This window comes from Schistocerca serialis, chromosome 12, assembly GCF_023864345.2.
Source record: "Schistocerca serialis cubense isolate TAMUIC-IGC-003099 chromosome 12, iqSchSeri2.2, whole genome shotgun sequence".
Lineage (NCBI taxonomy): Eukaryota > Metazoa > Arthropoda > Insecta > Orthoptera > Acrididae > Schistocerca > Schistocerca serialis.
This window is the reverse complement of record NC_064649.1, coordinates 93208544-93229008: the sequence shown is the minus strand read 5'-3', so window position 1 is coordinate 93229008 and position 20465 is coordinate 93208544. Positions and strand designations below refer to the sequence as shown.

The window sequence follows — 20465 nt, the reverse complement described above, 5'->3', positions numbered from 1 at the left end:
ACCTACAGTAAAGTGAATCAGCATAATGTTCAGATATGAGACAAGCAGAAACCTCATCAAATAATCAATAATGCACTGGACTTGCCTAAGGTAAAGGTTATTTTGCTCTAAGCTGTAACAAGATTTATGGTATTCTCTTTTTTGTCGAGTCCACTGTAACTGGCATATTGTACATGGGCATGCTTGAACATTATCTAACACCTCAATTACAACATGATATGGGTACAGAATTTATTTTCCAGCAAGATGATGCGCCACCACATCATCATCGGAAGTTGTTGTATATCTCCGTAGGAATGTGCCGGCTTGGGATTAGATGTGGTGGAACAATATCCTGGCCATCACGGTCACCTTATTTAACCCCAACAGGCTTCCGTGTATGGAGTTACATTAATTACAGTGTGTTTATTCCTCTGCTGCTGGGTAATGTTGATGAGCTGCAGCAGTGGATAACACAAACAGTGGCCACCATGCTTACAGACTTGCTTCATAGGATTTGACAGGAAATTGATTACAGACGGGACATTTTTCATGTTACAAAAGGTAGCCACATTGAACATTTGTAAACAGAATTTGAAGGCCTACTGCATCCAGTGCCATAGCACCCATTCAGTTCACATTTGCCGTTTTAGTTGGGTGTGCTGTGTACCATCGACGTGTGCTTCTATTGATTGTTTCGGATGATACATGAGCAGTATAACAGTGCTCAATCAAAATGTAACATATTTCGTGAACTGTACTTGGTACATGTGCAGCAGATATACAACCTGATCTCATTTTCCTGTGCAGAAAAACAATCGAAGTGAACAATTATAACATAAAACTGTTGTCTTGTGGTCGAACAATGCAGTTGTGCATGCATTTAGGAGACAATGGTATATTCGCTTTTAATATATTTTTCTACAGGAAAACGGGGGAGGGGGGGGGTACCTATTGTGTTACAATCTAATAACTGTTTTTTTTTATTTTTTTTAAATTTTTATTTTTATTTTTTTTTTTATCTCATAACTTGAGTTGGGCGCGCAGCAGATAAAAATACATTCACTGTTAACACATCATTCTACAGGAAAGCATAAGAAATCAAAATGAAATAGAAAGTTTGGTGTACAATATAGTAACTGACAATGAGAGGTCCCCACTATGGGGGACTGACTTTTGAAACCATATATATGGTGGTGTAGTATAGGCTTTCAGGTATCACATCCTGCAACAATTCACTATAGTGAGCCCTCATTTGCAAGTTACGGATGGAAGCAAAAGAAGTTTTGGAATTCCATGCAATAATCTATATCATTGAAATAGAGAGCATGCACTGTCAGCTGAAGTAGTGTTATGGGCAACAGGTCTGCTTGTTATGCAAGAGGTTGTGGGTTCAAATTTTGTCAAGTGCTGTAACATTTTTTTTTTTTTTTTTCCCCTTTGGAACAAAAAATGTGACCTAGTGAGAAAAGTTAATACAATGTTTTCAACAACCTTTAATCCATATTGAAGGGCTGAACACCTAGCTATTTGCACACAACACTGCCCCATCAACTGACATGGTAGAGCTGTTGCTGGTGTCCAAAGCAGGTGTCTGTCGAGTCTGAATCTGCCTTGTCTGATATATCCTCAGAACCGTGTGATGAAATTTCACTGTCATGTGTGGTTGAAGTTGAATAATGATGCTCTGAATAGCTTTGTCCATCAGAGTGTCACTGTGCCAGTATTCATCCATAATAGTTTTCACTTCATCACACACCTTCATCTAGTCATGTTTGCTGCTGAAATTTTTTGATGAAACTTTCTGTTTCATTAAATTCAAGATAAGTTTGATGGGGTTCAGATCACAGTTGTAAGGTGGACGGCAAGATGTGTTAGGCACTTTATTTTTGTTAACATTGTCCAATACCACAGTATTTCCAGCTTAAATATTTCGTATTAGGTGCTCTTGCAACCATTTTATATGATTTTCACTGTTCATTTCATTGTGGGTATCTTCCAATGTTGATCTCGAATCATAGATGAGGTCTGCACCCTCAGTGAACCACATTTCTCTTGCCGCATGAGCCACTATTATCCTTTGTCCAGAACTTTCATTTTTCCATGCATTTTTTTTTTTTTTTTTTTTTTTTTTTTTTCATCAGTCTACTGACTGGTTTGATGCGGCCCGCCAAGAATTCCTTTCCTGTGCTAACCTCTTCATCTCAGAGTAGCACTTGCAACCTACGTCCTCAATTATTTGCTTGACGTCGATTCTGTGTAGAACCTCCTCATTCCTTACCTTATCAGTCCACCTAATTTTCAACATTCGTCTATAGCACCACATCTCAAATGCTTCGATTCTCTTCTGTTCTGGTTTTCCCACAGTCCATGTTTCACTACCATACAATGCTGTACTCCAGACGTACATCCTCAGAAATTTCTTCCTCAAATAAAGGCCGGTATTTGATATTAGTAGACTTCTCTTGGCCAGAAATGCCTTTTTTGCCATAGCGAGTCTGCTTTTGATGTCCTCCTTGCTCCGTCCGTCATTGGTTATTTTACTGCCTAGGTAGCAGAATTCTTTAACTTCATTGGCTTCGTGACCATCAATCCTGATGTTAAGTTTCTCGCTGTTCTCATTTCTACTACTTCTCATTACCTTCGTCTTTCTCCAATTTACTCTCAAACCATACTGTGTACTCATTAGACTGTTCATTTCGTTCAGCAGATCATTTAATTCTTCTTCACTTTCACTCAGGATAGCAATGTCATCAGTGAATCGTATCATTGATATCCTTTCACCTTGTATTTTAATTCCACTCCTGAACCTTTCTTTAATTTCCATCATTGCTTCCTCGATGTACAGATTGAAGAGTAGGGGCGAAAGGCTACAGCCTTGTCTTACACCCTTCTTAATACGAGCACTTCGTTCTTGATCGTCCACTCTTTATTATTCTCTCTTGGTTGTTGTACATATTGTATATGACCCGTCTCTCCCTATAGCTTATCCCTACTTTTTTCAGAATTTCGAACAGCTTGCACCATTTTATATTGTCGAACACTTTTTCCATTTCGACAAATCCTGTGAAAGTGTCTTGCTTTTTCTTTAGCCTTGCTTCCATTATTAGCCGTAACGTCAGAATTGCCTCTCTCGTCCCTTTACTATTCCTAAAGCCAAACTGATCGTCACCTAGCGCATTCTCAATTTTCTTTTCCATTCTTCTGTATGTTATTCTTGTAAGCAGCTTCAATGCATGAGCTGTTAAGCTGATTGTGCAATAATTCTCGCACTTGTCAGCTCTTGGCGTCTTCGGAATTGTGTGGATGATGTTTTCCGAAAGTCAGATGGTATATCGCCAGACTTATATATTCTACACACCAACGTGAATAGTCGTTTTGTTGCCACTTCCCCCAATGATTTTAGAAATTCTGATGGAATGTTATCTATCCCTTCTGCCTTATTTGACCGTAAGCCCTCCAAAGCTCTTTTAAATTCCGATTCTAATACTGGATCCCCTATCTCTTCTAAATCGACTCTTGTTTCTTCTTCTATCACATCAGACAAATCTTCACCCTCATAGAGGCTTTCAGTGTATTCTATCCGGCTATCTGCTCTCTCCTCTGCATTTAACAGTGGAATTCCCGTTGCACTCTTAATGTTACCACCGTTGCTTTTAATGTCACTGAAGGTTGTTTTGACTTTCCTGTATGCTGAGTCGGTCCTTCCGACAATCATATCTTTTTCGATGTCTTCACATTTTTCCTGCAGCCATTTCGTCTTAGCTTCCCTGCACTTCCTATTTATTTCATTCCTCAGCGACTTGTATTTCTGTATTCCTGATTTTCCCGGAACATGTTTGTACTTCCTCCTTTCATCAATCAACTGAAGTATTTCTTCTGTTACCCATGGTTTCTTCGCAGCTACCTTCTTTGTACCTATGTTTTCCTTCCCAACTTCTGTGATGACCCTTTTTAGAGATGTCCATTCCTCTTCAACTGTACTGCCTACTGCGCTATTCCTTATTGCTGTATCTGTAGCGTTAGAGAACTTCAAATGTATCTCGTCATTCCTTAGTACTTCCGTATCCCACTTCTTTGCGTATTGATTCTTCCTGACTAATGTCTCGAACTTCAGCCTACTCTTCATCACTACTATATTGTGATCTGAGTCTATATCTGCTCCTGGGTAAGCCTTACAATCCAGTATCTGATTTCAGAATCTCTGTCTGACCGTGATGTAATCTAATTGAAATCTTCCCGTATCTCCCTTCATTCCTCTTTCATTCCTTGTCCCAAGCCCATATTGTCCTGTAACCTTTTCTTCTACTCCTTCCCCTACAACTGTATTCCAGTCGCCCATGACTATTAGGTTTTCGTCCCCCTTTACATACTGCATTACCCTTTCAATATCCTTATACACTTTCTCTATCTGTTCATCTTCAGCTTGCGACGTCGGCATGTATACCTGAACTATCGTTGTCGGTGTTGGTCTGCTGCCGATTCTGATTAGTACAACCTGGTCACTGAACTGTTCACAGCAACACACCCTCTGCCCTACCTTCCTATTCATAACGAATCCTACACCTATTATACCATTTTCTGCTGCTGTTGATATTACCCGATACTCATCTGACCAGAAATCCTTGTCTTCCTTCCACTTCACTTCACTGACCCCTACTATATCTTGCATTTCCCTTTTCATATTTTCTAGTTTCCCTACCACGTTCAAGCTTCTGACATTCCATGCCCCGACTCGTAGAATGTTATCCTTTCGTTGATTATTCAATCTTTTTCTCATGGTAACCTCCCCCTTGGCAGTCCCCTCCCGGAGATCTGAATGGGGGACTATTCCGGAATCTTTTGCCAATGGAGAGATCATCATGACACTTCTTCAATTACAGGCGAATTGTCCTGTGGATACATGTTACGTGTCTTTAATGCAGTGGTTTCCATTGCCTTCTGCATCCTCATGTCGTTGATCATTGCTGATTCTTCCGCTTTTAGGGGCAATTTCCCACCCCTAGGACAAGAGAGTGCCCTGAATCTCTATCCGCTCCTCCGCCCTCTTTGACAAGGCCGTTGGCAGAATGTGGCTGACTGTGCATCTATGCATCTAGTACATCACTATGCTGCCAACATTATTGACAGTATAGTGTGTATGCACCCATGTTTCATCAGTAAACATGATCTGTTTCGTCACACCTTTCTCATTTTCTCTCCAAATTCTAAAAAATCTTGCACGACATGCTACAGTGTCCTCCCTCTCAACCAGAAATGTTTGTCTGTTTTTGAATTTTTTTAAAAATGAAACACTTTACCCTTCAAAATTTTCCAGGAAGTGGTTTGGTTTCCCTGTGGCATTAATGTTTGTATCCTCCTTCACCCAACTGTAAAGCTTTCGAAGAGTGAGTGTTTCCCTTTTAATGTCATAGTACTCTAAGAACTTATCAAAGTCATCGAGACTTCTGATTTAAGAATGCTTCAAAGCACCTTCCACGTAGTGGATAGTGCGATGTTCAATTCTCGTGACACAGTATTCGCATTGCCTGATGATCAGGAATTGTGCACAACGTTGTCTGCTATAACAACAGTGATTTCGTCAACCACTCGTGGCGCAACTGGTTGTCGGCCTATTCCCGGAGCGACCCCCAGTTCTCTAGTTGATTCGAACTTCATCATGCACCGCACAGCAAGTGGAGAAAGAGGACTTGTCTGTAATCCTTTCAGCCCGAAGTGCAGCTGCAGCATTTTTGTTGTTTTGATAACTGAACTTCACCTATAATGCTCTCGTCCTTTTTCCAAGCTCATGTTTACATGTCAACAAGTGCACTGCCACTGGTCAGGTGTGTGAGACTGTGAATCATGATGACTGATTGTGGCACATGTTGGCCATAGTTGGAACTGGACTGTGGCTCCGTGATGCATGGAAATCGTGCACCGCAACCTCTGGACATGAATGCCACCAAGTTGGATACTGGTATGGTAATTTGTTTCTGTGTTGTAACATGTTAAATAGGGAATGTTTAATCATAACCATTTGTTATATTATATTCCTGGAAGCAATATATCTGGTCGTTGCTAGTTTTTGAGCTTCAGTATTTGCAAAATCCTTGAAAGTTTTAATAAATTTGATTAAACTTAAAGGAGGGCCCAACTAAACAAGTGAGTCCAAAGTGCTAGAAGCCTGTCACTCATGTAAAACAGATCTGTTGGCTGTGTTTAATATGTAAATTACAACTAGTAAGGTATGATGATAATCCCAAATGTAAGGCCTCTTATATGATTAGGCATACAAACAACCTTTTATTTTCTGTAGTATCTACATCAGTTAAATGTTGAAGAATGCTTTATTTTTCTACATAATTGCCATTTTGGTTGATGCATTTTAGTAGACACTGTGGCAGTTCTGCAATGCCCACAGCATACCAGCTCACCACCATGTCCTACAGAAAGTGCTGAACCTCGTCGTTGGAGTGGAACCACTGTCCAGACCCTTGTTTCTTCAACTTAGGGAACAGATGGTAGTCACTTTGTGCAAGCCTGGTCTGTATGGTGAGTGTTTGGTATTCCAACCAAAGTTTTGCAGGACACTGATGTTTTGATGGGTGATGATGGGGCGGGCATTGTTGCGGATTCTTCCGTCCTTGTTCAGCATCCTTCTTCTCCAGTTCTGAATTGCCCTTCTGAGTTTTTCCAGTGTTTCATAGTAACTGCCAGTGTTTATAGTTCTCTCATCTGGCAGAAAGTTTATCAACAATTGTTCATACACTTCTGGTTACAAAACACAGTTGCCACGACTTTAATGGTAGGCTGTTTGTTTGGATTTTCGAAGAGGGATGCTGCCATTTGCATGAGTGTTGTTTCGTCTCAAATATAAAGTGGAATACTGAGATTTCATCTCAAGTGACAATCAAGTCCAAGAATTTTTTCACCTGTATACTTATGCAGAAAGTTGCGGGAAGAATCAACTCGCTGTTTGTGGTCTTCCGTCAGCATACTTGGTAGTACCCATTTTGCACATACCTTCCAACATTGCAACTTCCATTAAAATCCTGTGACTGTGAAATCTCAGACACTAAACTGCAGAGAGCATCCAGAATGATCTGATCTTTATGCACGATTTCTTCAACCTTTGGGACTGTCTTGTCAGAAATTGATGGCATACTGCTCCTTTCTTTGTCATGGATTTCTGTATATCCAGAGGTAAACTCTCTACACTTCGTGCAAAAGTTTTTGACATCCGTACACTTCTATCAGTTGGTGATGAATTTCAACCAGTTAAAAAATCGAGTAATAGCAAACTTTGCACTTGGTGGAGCGTTCAACATCTTGAATGGCTGTGAAGTTGAGAATGAGCTTCAAAGTAAAGTGCTTGCATGCTTAGTTGAGAGTGGAATAAGCACCAGACACAGGAGCATGGCCAACATCTAAACAAATACACCCCTGGAAATTGAAATAAGAACACCGTGAATTCATTGTCCCAGGAAGGGGAAACTTTATTGACACATTCCTGGGGTCAGATACATCACATGATCACACTGACAGAACCACAGGCACATAGACACAGGCAACAGAGCATGCACAATGTCGGCACTAGTACAGTGTATATCCACCTTTCGCAGCAATGCAGGCTGCTATTCTCCCATGGAGACGATCGTAGAGATGCTGGATGTAGTCCTGTGGAACGGCTTGCCATGCCATTTCCACCTGGCGCCTCAGTTGGGCCAGCGTTCGTGCTGGACGTGCAGACCGCGTGAGACGACGCTTCATCCAGTCCCAAACATGCTCAATGGGGGACAGATCCGGAGATCTTGCTGGCCAGGGTAGTTGACTTACACCTTCTAGAGCACGTTGGGTGGCATGGGATACATGCGGACGTGCATTGTCCTGTTGGAACAGCAAGTTCCCTTGCCGGTCTAGGAATGGTAGAACGATGGGTTCGATGACGGTTTGGATGTACCGTTCACTATTCAGTGTCCCCTCGACGATCACCAGTGGAGTACGGCCAGTGTAGGAGATCGCTCCCGACACCATGATGCCCGGTGTTGGCCCTGTGTGCCTCGGTCGTATGCACTCCTGTTTGTGGCGCTCACCTGCACGGCGCCAAACACGCATACGACCATCATTGGCACCAAGGCAGAAGCGACTCTCATCGCTGAAGACGACACGTCTCCATTCGTCCCTCCATTCACGCCTGTCGCGACACCACTGGAGGCGGGCTGCACGATGTTGGGGCGTGAGCGGAAGACGGCCTAACGGTGTGCGGGACCGTAGCCCAGCTTCATGGAGACGGTTGCGAATGGTCCTCGCCGATACCCCAGGAGCAACAGTGTCCCTAATTTGCTGGGAAGTGGCGGTGCGGTCCCCTACGGCACTGCATAGGATCCTACGGTCTTGGCGTGCATCCGTGCGTCACTGCGGTCCGGTCCCAGGTCGACGGGCACGTGCACCTTCCGCCGGCCACTGACGACAACATCGATGTACTGTGGAGACCTCACGCCCCACGTGTTGAGCAATTCGGCGGTACGTCCACCCGGCCTCCCGCATGCCCACTATACGCCCTCGCTCAAAGTCCGTCAACTGCACATACGGTTCACGTCCACGCTGTCGTGGCATGCTACCAGTGTTAAAGACTGCGATGGAGCTCCGTATGCCACGGCAAACTGGCTGACACTGACGGCGGCGGTGCACAAATGCTGCGCAGCTAGCGCCATTCGACGGCCAACACCGCGGTTCCTGGTGTGTCCGCTGTGCCGTGCGTGTGATCATTGCTTGTACAGCCCTCTCGCAGTGTCCGGAGCAAGTATGGTGGGTCTAACACACCGGTGTCAATGTGTTCTTTTTTCCATTTCCAGGAGTGTAGTTTCCCTGTGTCCCCAGTGCTTTGGCAGTATTTATTTTGGGATTGCCCTTGTGTCATTACATGTCTCACAGATAGTTTGTATGGAGCACTAGAAATTATTTCGCTTCACATTATTCAAAGTTTATGGTTCCAGCATGATGGTGTGACTACACACTATGGAAAAAATGAGAGACATTATTTAAGCAGAGCCATTCCCAGGAAATGGACAAATGATGAAGGTTTTGCTCTACGGCTTTTGCATTCCCCTGGATTTCTCCCTATGGGTGCACTTGATGCGGCACATTTGATCTACTTGGCCGGTGAAAGTGGATTAACTGACAGCATACTTCCATGCTGCTACTGTGATTGCGGATGCACTCTACTTCAAAGAGTTCAGGAAAGCAGGATCCAGTAAATAGCTAAATTTTTGGAACATCAGCTCTGAAGAATATGTGCGCTTTTGAAAGATGTACTGTCATTTGTACTATAGTTAATATTTTAAAACTGGCTGCTCTTACTGAATGTAATATTTACTTTTATCATATCCACATTGAGAAGTCTTGTAGTTACTACTGTCCTATGACTGGTAATTTATTTTCAACTGGTTATTACTATTCATGTCCGCCCCTGGTAGCTGAGTGGTCAGTGCGACAGAATGTCAATCCTAAGGGCTCGGATTTGATTCCCGGCTTCCTAATCATCATCATTTCATCCCCATTGACGCGCAAGTCGCCAAAGTGGCGTCAAATCGAAAGACTTGCACCTGGTGAACGGTCTACCTGACAGAAGGCTCTAGTCACACAACATTTATCTTATTACTATTCATGAATATTTCTGATGTATCTGACCAACAATTTTTATGTTCTACATTAAAAAAAGTGAAGTTGTAGGCTGTGTATGAGTCAAGTATTGGTGTATCATTCTTCATGAATATTCCTGACATATCTGACCAACAATTTTTGTGTTCTACATTTAAATAAAGTGTAGTTGTAGGCTGTGTATGAGTCAAAAAATGGTGTGTCCTGCAGCATTATTGGGCTAATCAAAGTTAGGGAGGAAAATGAAATTGCAAAACTCAACCCACTGTAGCTGCTCAGTGCTGAATAAAAATGCTTTACATAGCTGCTACTTTTCAAGCTTTAGCATTTGCAAAATCCTTGAAGGTATTCCGATTTCCATTCATTTTAAAGAAGAATCAAATTAAACTACTCTGTGCTGCTTTCAAGCTTTAGCATTCACAAAATCCTTGAAGGTGTTCTGATTTAGATTCAATTTAAAGGAGGGTCAAATTAAGCAAGTGAGCCACAAGATTTTAGAAGCCTGTCATTCATGTAAAACAGATCTGTTGGCTATGTTTATATGTTAATTAAAACTAATAATGTAGTAGCTTAGAGTACAAATCAGTAACAGCTTAGTGATGAATTGTGTGGTCAGCCTTGGGCATCCCAGGTACCCCCTCCCCCTTCGCCTGTGGAACTGGTGAAGCCCTTGCACCCTAGGATATTTTTCTACGTCTCTCACAGGGTACAGTACATTCGGAGGCTGGGAGCTCTGTCGGCATTGGCACTGTTGCCCACACTTACACGGATGGCATTTTTCCACAGGCTACTACCGGGTGAACTACGACACGACCAATTGGGAACTGCTGGTGCGGCAGCTGGCGACAGCTCCGCTGCAGCTGCCGGCATCGACACGTGCGCAACTCATCTCGGACTCGCTGTCATTGGCCCGGGCTGGCGCCCTTCCCTACGGCATCGCACTCAACCTGACACGGTACCTGCGCGACAGCCGCGCCGAAGTCAGTCTTGTGCCGTGGCAGGCTTTCCTGGATGGCACACTGCACCTCGAGGCTGGGCTCAGCCTCACGCCCACCTATGTGCCGCTCAAGGTCAGTCATATTACAAGCGATGTAAAATACAAAGTTAACTGTGTCATCATCGTCATCATCATTGTAAAATTTCAGTTTCCCAGGTACTGTTAATGAGGCTTTTCCACTTCTTTTGTCCATGTAGAACCTATCACAGCCAATACCGCCCATAGTCCTTCCTCTGGCAATGAGGTCTTCCTCAATCTTATCCAAGTGATGGCTTCTGGGTCTCTGTACTGGGAATTTTCCTTCCTCCTCTCTTTCTGTATTACTTTGTGCTGTTCTTTTACTCTGAACCTCATTAAGTTGCTGTATCATTGTAGCCTGGATGTGCTGATTAACTCTAAAATTGATGTCTTGATTCCAGCATTCTTCCTCACATCCACATTCTGTAGCTTATTCATATTAGTCTTTTGGATGATAGATCCAAGGAATTCCATTCCTGATGCCTGAAGCCTCGATATTTCTCTTTTTGTGAAAAAAGGACCAAAAGCATGGTCAGGGACAACCATGGTACTCTCTCTCTCTCCCTCCCTCCTCCCTTCCCCCCTCTCTCCCTCCCCCCTCCTTCCCTCCCCCCACCCCACACACACACACCACTTATATGGAATAGTAGATCATGCCAACTCTTGACTGAAAACAATTCCTTGTGTCCAACACAAAGCTGAGGACATATCCAACAAATAGTTGAGGACATGAGTGCAAATGCTACCTTGAGATGAGGAGTTTGTCACGAGGGAGAAATTTGTGATTTGCCACATCAAACCAGTTAGGGGGATGATTACTCTTAAAAAAAAGTGGGGTGACTATCTGGAAAATAACCTCCACTTTGATGTAGCATAGGGTCTTGGCAGGGGGGGGGGGGGGGGGGGGGGAGAATGACAACAGAACAGGTTCTACTTGCAATGACCCACACAGTAGGTCAATGTAATTAAATCTGTGTACCTGACCGGGACTGCTAAAAGTAGCAGAGGTACAGAAGGAATTGAAGTTGCGACTGCTGGTCATAATTAGTGCCCAGATGGTCAGTAAGAGCGTTGACTGTGAAAGACAAGCTTCCAGGTTCCTGTCCCAGTTCAGCACGCACACATTTAATCTGCCAGAAAATTTCAAAACAGTGTACTGCAGATGAAGATTAATTATAGCTCAGGGTGGTTACTGCTGTGATTGTGTGAAATCAGCATTGCTTTCCATTCACTTAGAATAGCTACTCAGAATGAGAATTTAATTTAAAATCCCTCCATATACAAAATTTGTTCTGTAATACATTATTCAGTGGCACAAAATCTCAAAGCTGTTGATGGGTTCCTTATTAGTGACATCAGAACATCTGACTTACTTAATTATGCCACTCACCTCATAGAGGAGGCATTGAGCTGCAGATAAGCATAATTGGAAAGACTGCCAAAAAGTTTAAGCTTTTGATCAAAGTCATTCTTCCAAAGCAGAAAATACATGCACATTCACACAAGCACAACTCGCACGCACGTAGCCACTCTGTGTGTGTGTGTGTGTGTGTGTGTGTGTGTGTGTGTGGGGGGGGGGGGGGGGGGGGTAAGAGAGAGAGTGTTGTGCTTACTTTGGAAGAAATATTTTGAAAGCTTAAATTTTTTACCAGTCTTTCCCATTGTGCCAACTGCAACTGAACATCCCCTCTATGCGGTGAGTAGCAGTCTTTCCTTTCCATATTGCTGTTATTCTATCCTGAACTTGCCATTGCTTGACTTCAATTTGCTGTAGTAACACTCATCAATAAAAGTGAAGATAAGCAAACCAGCTCTACTTATGCACATACTTCACTTTTTCCTGTTGACACTATATGATCAAAGTTATCTGAACACCTGTTAGTGGACATTAATATGGGATGTGTCTGGCCTTCCCCTTTATGACAGCTTGAACCCTGCAAGGTGCACTTCCAGTGAGATGTGTGAATGGCTGTGGGGGAATGGCAGCCTGTTCTTCTTCAAGAACCAAAACCAGAGAAGATAGTGATGTTCAACACTTGGGTCTTAGGTGAAGTCAACATTCTAACTCATCCTGCACGTGTTACACTGGGTTCAGATAGGGACTTTGGACAGGGTAGTACATTTGAGGAATCTTATATTATCCACAAACCAAACAGATGCTTCTTTACGAGAAACTGCATTGCCATGCCGATAGAAACAGTTGTCATCTCCAAACCGCTTCCTTACTCTATAAAATGTGTTCTTATCATTCCACATTTAGTGTTCTTTTAAGAGCAATAAATAAACCACAAACTAAGCGTGTGAAAGACCCTCATACCATAATGCCACCTCCCTCGTACATCACTGTTGGCACTACACATGAAGGGAGGTAACATTCTTCAGGAATTTCCCAAACCCTTCTATCACATTACCATACAGTATAGCATGATTTGTCACTCGAAGTCACTTGCTTCCAGCCATCCACCATCCAGTGGCATCACACGTTACACCACCTCGAGCATTGCTTAGTCCTGACTAAAGAAATGAGTGGCTTACACTATTCTTTCTAACTCTGTACTCAAAGTCATTGTTATAGCTGGACTGCTGGTGGCACTTTGGAACATGTGAGTGATTTCTTCTGCTGATTTCATTGCAATTTTTTTTTATAGATACCCTTCACAATACTCAACAGTCCCTGTTATCTACCTGGTCTTGGCTTAGCTGTGGCTGTTCCTTCACATTTCCACTTCACAGTTGCATCGCCAACAGTCAACCTGAACAGCTTTAGAAGGCTTGAAATGCCCCTGATGGAATTGTTATTTACGTGACATAGAGTAACTAGTCTATGTTTGAAGTCAAACTCTCCAGGCTGACTCATTCTGCTGTTACTGTTTCCCTACCGACAACACAATACTACCTGCCTCCTTTTATACTTGTTGGTCACCCTCTTGTGAGATCTAGTTTAATCCCTCATTACACTATGATTCTTTGGATCAGAGAGTGTATTTTCTCAGTGACGTATAACTGAATACCAACTCATTTAACTGGGCAGAACTTACTAGACCCTGTCTGACTTTCAAAAACAATTCTTCATCGAAGAAGTAATATTGCTATCAAGGCTAAACAAGAAAAACTGTACTGTTGGTAGAGTTTGTGGTCCTTCTTGATTCAGGAGGAGGAGCAATTAGAACATTACTTGAAGTAGATAACTGTACATCTTGCAAAAGCTTAAGGATCGTGCAGTTCTTACTTCTCAATATTGTCTCCTTCACCTAAGTTTTTGAAGTAAGTTTCGTACGTCAGTAGGCAGAGATTAAGAAGCTTCTGTCTAACATAAGCTGGAATTTGGGAGTCTCTACCAATTCAAAATAAAATTAAAAACATAGCTCATTATCCACTGTCTTAAGAATTATAGTGATATTTTATTGTTAATGCAGTGCCAAGATAAAGTTTCTATGAGTTCCTTGACTTTTTTAACATGTACCTTGATTTCTTCTACATCCATAAGCTTCTCTTTCATGATTTGGACTAGAACATGATGAATGAATGAATAAATCATTTCCTTCTAGTGACTAACCTGATCCAGAATGTCAATTCAGAACTGTCACAAAGAAATGTCATGGTAGATTCACTAAGGTCCCATAATACTGAATGTCAGCTTATTCTTTCAGCTGTTGGTTAGAGAGCCACTGTGGCCAGAGATACTGATCATAAATGTGTCAGCTGTGTTTGTGTGAATGTGTGTGTGTGTGTGTGTGTGTGTGTGTGTGTGTGTGTGTGTGTGTGTGTGTGTGTGTGTTTTCTACCTCAGAAGAAGGCCTTTTGCCCTAAAGTTACAATTTACAGCAGTCTTTACCTTATGACTGTCTGTGACCAAACATCTCCTGTATACGGTGTTCAGCAATCGGTCCTTCCACTACTAGCAGTTTCCTTTACTGTTCCATACGCAGGTGGAACAAGGGGGAAATGACACTCTATGTGCCTCTGCCAGCCTCAAATGCTGCTTATCTAAATTTTATCAGTAGTGCCTCACAAAAACAATATTGTCCTCCCTTTTGAGTTCACAAAGCATCTCCGTAATACTTCCATGGTGACTGAATGTACTGGTAACAAATCCAGCAGCACGCTTTTGAATGAAACTTCCTGGCAGATTAAAACTGTGTGCTGGACCAAGACTAGAATTTTGGACCTTTGCCTTTCGCTGTCCAGTGCTCTACCAACTGAGCTACACTAGGAAGACTCACAAGCCGTCCTCACAGCTTTACTTCCACTAGTACCTTATCTCCTTTCATGTCAGTGCACTCTCCATTGTTGAGTGAAAATTTCATATTGACTTTGAATTGCTTCGATGTCTTCCTTTAATTCGACTTGGTGGGGACCCCACATGCTTGATCAATACTAAAGTATGGCTGACATTGGTGTTCTATATGCTATCTCCTTCTATCATTTATAGACGAATGATACTTTCCTAAAATTCTCCTGATAAACCAAAGTCAACCATTCATCTTCTGTACTACTGTCCTCACGTGTTAATTTCATTTCATATTGCTCTGCAACATTAAAATTAATCTCAATTGTCTCAAGCAGCACACTACTAATGCTTTTTTTAGAATATTATGGTTTTCCTACTCATCTGCATTAACATTCATTTTGCTACATTCAGGGCAAGCTGCCTCTCATCGAACCAACTAGTTGTCGAAGCTATCCTGCAATCTCTTACATTCAGTCAATGATGACACTGTCCTGTACACTATAGCACCATCAGCAAACAGCTGCAGATTGCTGCCCGCCCTTTCCATCAGATCATTAATATTTATAAAGGGTCACACTTCCCTGGGGCACTCCTGATGACACCCTTGCCTATAATGAACAGTCACCGTCAATGAAAACATACTGGGCTCTATTACTTAAGAAGTCTTCAAGCCACTCACATATCTGGGAAGCAGTTCTATATGCTCAGACCGTCATTAACAATCTGCGGTGAGCTATGGTGTCAAACACTTTCTGGAAGTCTGGATATATGAAATCTGCCTGTTGCCTTTCATCCATTGTTCACAGGAAGTCATGTAAGAAAAGGGCAAACTGAGTTTTGCACGTGTGATGCTTTCTAAATCCACGCTGGTTTGTGGATAGAAACTGTTCTGTCATAATTAAATTTATCAAACAATGGTAACTACAAGTAGGAATACGAACCATGTAGGAAAAGGTAGATTGCTACTTACTGTAAAGAAGACACGTTAAATTGTAGATGGGCACAATTAAGACACTTATACAAAGCTTTCAGCCACAGCCTTCATTGGCAAAAGAGAAACATACACCATTCATACACACAAGCAAGCACACCTCATGCGCATGTGATAGCCAGCTCCATCAGCTCGGGCTATAATGCATTTGGGCCCGAGCTGCCAGAGTTAGCGGTTGTGTGTGTATGAGGTGTGCTTGCTTGTGTGTATGAATGGTGTATGTTTCTCTTCTGCAAATGTAGGCTGTTGCAGAAAGCTCTGAGTAAGTGTCTTTTTAATTGTGCCTGTCTGCAACGTAACATGTCTTCTTTACTGTAAGTAGCAATCTATCTTTTCCTACATTGTTCAAGGAAATTTGTTATATTCAAACACAGAATATGTCCGAGAATTCTACAGCAAATCGATGTTAAGGATATTGGTCCACAATTCTGTGGGCCCACTCTTTCGCTCTTTCGCCCTTCTTTCTTGCAGGATGTGGTATCGTAAAGAGCTTGCATTGCTATAGCAGAATTGGCAACACAAGTAGATACCACATACATTAGCGAGAGCTTGCTGCAACCTGCAACAATGTAAGAGAAGCGCTCTTAAATATTATGCCTTCCTTCTCAGTATAGCAACGGCCTCGTGCTGAGGCTGGTATAGTGTCGAGCATGCGAGAACTCAGCTACAGCAGTCAGTGTCATCATCTAGGACCCCCGAGATAGTTGAAGTTTCTGGTGGACTTGTTCATTTAAATGTGGAACATTGTACTGCAAGAGAACAGTTTGTTAATCTGTGCACCAGGTGATGTTTTAATAGTCAGTAGCGGTTGTAACGAAATCAAGCAACCCTGTACAGTAGATCTATGTGAAAGTTGTAAATCTTTTATTCATTAATGTAATGAAGTGAACTATTATTTCATGGGTTCTAATGTGATAAGGTTTCTCCCATGGCAATGAAAGAACCGACAGTTGTGGCTTGATGAAAGTAGTTTTGCCTGGTCACCACACAGGAGTCACCTGCACTTTTTTGCAGTCATTTGGGACTTGGCACTGGGTGAAAGATTCATGATGAATGCAAGCTAAGTAAGGGGCCAATGATGTAGAGTACTCCCTTTAAAACCAAACTAGTTTTACATCTGGTGACATGTTTGTTTTCAACTCTTCCAGTTACTTCTATATGCCAGGGATGTCCCTTACTGTGCCCTACATAAGGGAGTCTGTGCATCGGTTGAACCACAGTACAATTTTATGATCCTCCAGAATGAATGATTTATTAAATGCAAAATTTAAAACTTCAGCAAGTGCACAATTTAAAACTTCAGAAAGTGCAAAATTTAAAACTTCAGCCGTTCTTTTGCTGTCCTCTATTGCTGCAACAGACTGGTTGATGAGCAACTAGACAGAATCCTTAGATGTGATTAGTGATTTTATTTTAAGGCCAGAATTTGTCTTCTCTGCAAGATGGTTTGCTAACATATACAGTGGAAGTTGGATGTTCACGCATAGATCCTTTTATAGGCACACGAATTTCTACTGACATTTTCCAGCCAAGTTAGTACACACATGCAAGTGTGCGTGCGTGAGTGCTCTCTCTCTCTCTCTCTCTCTCTCTCTCTCTCTCTCTCTCTCTCTCTCTCTCTCACACACACACAAAACTGTTTCACTGCTGTGATATGACAAAAAGTTTGTGAACGTACATTGTAACTGTTTTTATTTAAAGGTAGCTAATTGCACAAAACTCTTGTACTTACAATGCCTTTAAATATGGCTTTCATATTAGAAAAAATGTGCTATGATATTTTGTAAAAAGTGATCGTAAGTTTATGAATGTGCCAGTATTTTCACTAGTTGATTCACTTGCAGAGGTATATGCTGAGCGTTCTGATGCCATTACTCGAGCGGCTGAAGCTGGACCCGCAGCCCACTGACAGCCTGCCCACGAAACAACTGAGGGCACGTGTCCTCTCCAGGGCGCTCCGCCTTGAGGCGCGCAATGTCACTGACTGGGCGGAAAGGCTGTTCACACGGTGGATGGCAGCACCTACCAATTATACGTGAGTCACTTGCTTCCATCTAACTGTGTCCAACAAACCTTGTAACATTACTGACACATGGTTGCCTCATTACTGTCCATTCAGTGGCTGCTAGGTGCATAAACAATTTGTAAAGAATTACAGTAAAAGCCAACAAAGCTAATTTACAATTGAATCACATTTATTGTAACTTGTCACACTGATGATGATGGGTTTGCAAGTAATGAGATCTACAACCATCACAAAATGATCAGTCGTGCACCAAACCTTCAAGCAGTGTGACTTGGATAAATGTGTGGGTATCAATAGTTAACGCAGACTGACTCCTGAATGTGCACTTGCTGTCTCTACAAGAGCTTGACACTGACAGACTGTATGAACATTATTCAGTTAAGGCTCTAATTAGGCTTTATTTAAGTAACTGTATCTGAAGGAACCTTTATAGAAGATGTGAAATATTTCACTCTAGTCTGTTTAAAAGTACTTGATACTTGACGGCTGTCACTAGCCACTACTGTGTTGCCACATCAGCTACCAGCTACTGCTAGGTTATAGGTAACACATAAACACGAGAAGTCACTTCTCAAACTCTGTTCATGAGTAATGTGAAGCAGTCTTGGAAGTGTGTGCCACAAGGTATGTTGGAAATGAGAGATGCACTGTTGTTTGTAGCCTTGAATCTAAATTCATATCCTAAGCCAACCACAACCTCGTGATGTATAATGTGCTCAAGAAAGCAGCAGTCGGTGTAGAAGAACTAAAATCACAATTGCTCTGTTCATGCCTATTACAGTTAATCTCCACAAGTAAAAACACAACAGAAAAAGTTTGGCTACAGGAGTTGGAACGTTACCACAACCAATGAGCAGATTAGAAATGACACGGGCAGATTCCAGGCAAAAAAAGAATGATACATAGAAAAATAAGAGCATGTAAAGAAGTCAGTACAATGCTGAAAATGGCATAGCAAAGAAGGTAAAAGTTTGACTGTGATCATCCAGTTGCAGTGATGAATTGCAGCCTTCAAAAAGTCAGTTTCATGCAGTGTTGTGGGAAGCGTATATAATGTAAGCTGATCTATGTGATTATGATAACTACATATGTGATGCTGAATCACATTTTCTGCGGAAGTATCCAGAAGTGTTTAGTTAGTGCTGTGTATGAAATATGGATATTTCATTAACATCATGAGGAGTATGTGTTGTATGTGGTGTGGTATTAGATTAGATTAGATTAGATTTACTTTCATTCCAATTGATCCGTAGTGAGGAGGTCCTCCAGGATGTGGAACATGTCAGAAAAACAACAATACATGACAAATATTTAAACTAAAACAAATAAGCTAATGTACCATTCCACAGGTCCCAAGTGGAATGATCGTCATTTTTTAATGAACACTAAGAGTCATTTTACAAATACTATTGCACTGAATTTAAAATAAAAAAGTTTTTTATTTATTTATAAGGTAAGAAACATGTAATACAACTACTGTAATACTTATTTACAATGAACACATTACTGCACTGAAATGGTGCAGAAGTTAGATTATACTTACACACACACACACACACACACACACACACAATTTTCAGTGAACACATTACTGCACTGAAATTGTGCAGAAGATATGTTGTACTTATATACAAATCAGTTGGTTTTCCTCAGAAATTCATCAATGGAGTAGAAGGAGTTGGCCACCAATAAATCCTTTAGGCTTCTCTTAAACTGAATTTCATTGGTTGTTAAGCTTTTTATGGCTGCTGGCAAGTTATTGAAAATGTGTGTTCCTGAATAATGCACACCTTTTTGTACAAGACTAAGTGACTTTAAATCCTTGTGAAGATTATTCTTATTTCTAGTATTGATTCCATGAATTGAGCTATTGGTTTGAAAAAGTGATATATTTTTAATGACAAATTTCATTAAGGAATAAATATATTGGGAAGCTGTAGTTAGTATCCCTAGTTCCCTAAACAGGCTTCTGCAGGATGTTCTTGAGTTCACACCACATATAATTCTTACTGCACGTTTTTGTGCCCGGAAAACTTTAGCTTGGCTTGATGAATTACCCCAGAAAATAATCCCATATGACATTATGGAATGAAAGTAAGCATAGTATGCCAGCTTTTTCATTTTTATATCCCCTATGTCTGACAAAATTCGCATTGCAAACAGAGATTTGTTAAGACGCTTCAGCAGTTCTGTGGTGTGCTCCTCCCAGTTGAATTTATTATCAAGCTGTAATCCCAAGAATTTAACACCGTCCACTTCTTCTATCTTCTTGTCATCATATGTTAGACATATACTCTTGGGACACCCCTTACAAGTTCTGAACTGCATGTAGTGTGTTTTTTCAAAGTTTAGTGACAAAGAATTGGCTAGGAACCAGTGATTAATGTCTACAAATATTTTATTGGCTGATCTTTCTAAGACTACACTTGATTTGCTATTTATTGCAATGTTTGTATCATCAGCAAACAAAACAAACTTGGCATCTGGTAATGTTACTGATGAAAGGTCATTGATATACACAAGAAAAAGTAAGGGCCCCAAAATGGAACCTTGTGGGACCCCACATGTAATTAGTTCCCAG

The 20465-nt window shown here is 41.6% G+C and overlaps 1 protein-coding gene across 3 annotated transcripts in view; it reads left to right on the top strand.

Annotated features, from left to right (window-relative positions):
- Nucleotides 1-20465, top strand: part of LOC126428092 (aminopeptidase N-like) — a 332543-nt gene that overhangs the window by 288795 nt on the left and 23283 nt on the right. For all 3 annotated transcript variants that reach the window (XM_050089984.1, XM_050089983.1, XM_050089982.1), the window contains exons 15-16: nt 10408-10691; nt 17703-17893. In XM_050089984.1, coding sequence (XP_049945941.1) covers nt 10408-10691; nt 17703-17893 — 475 coding nt within the window. The remainder of the gene's footprint in view (nt 1-10407; nt 10692-17702; nt 17894-20465) is intronic.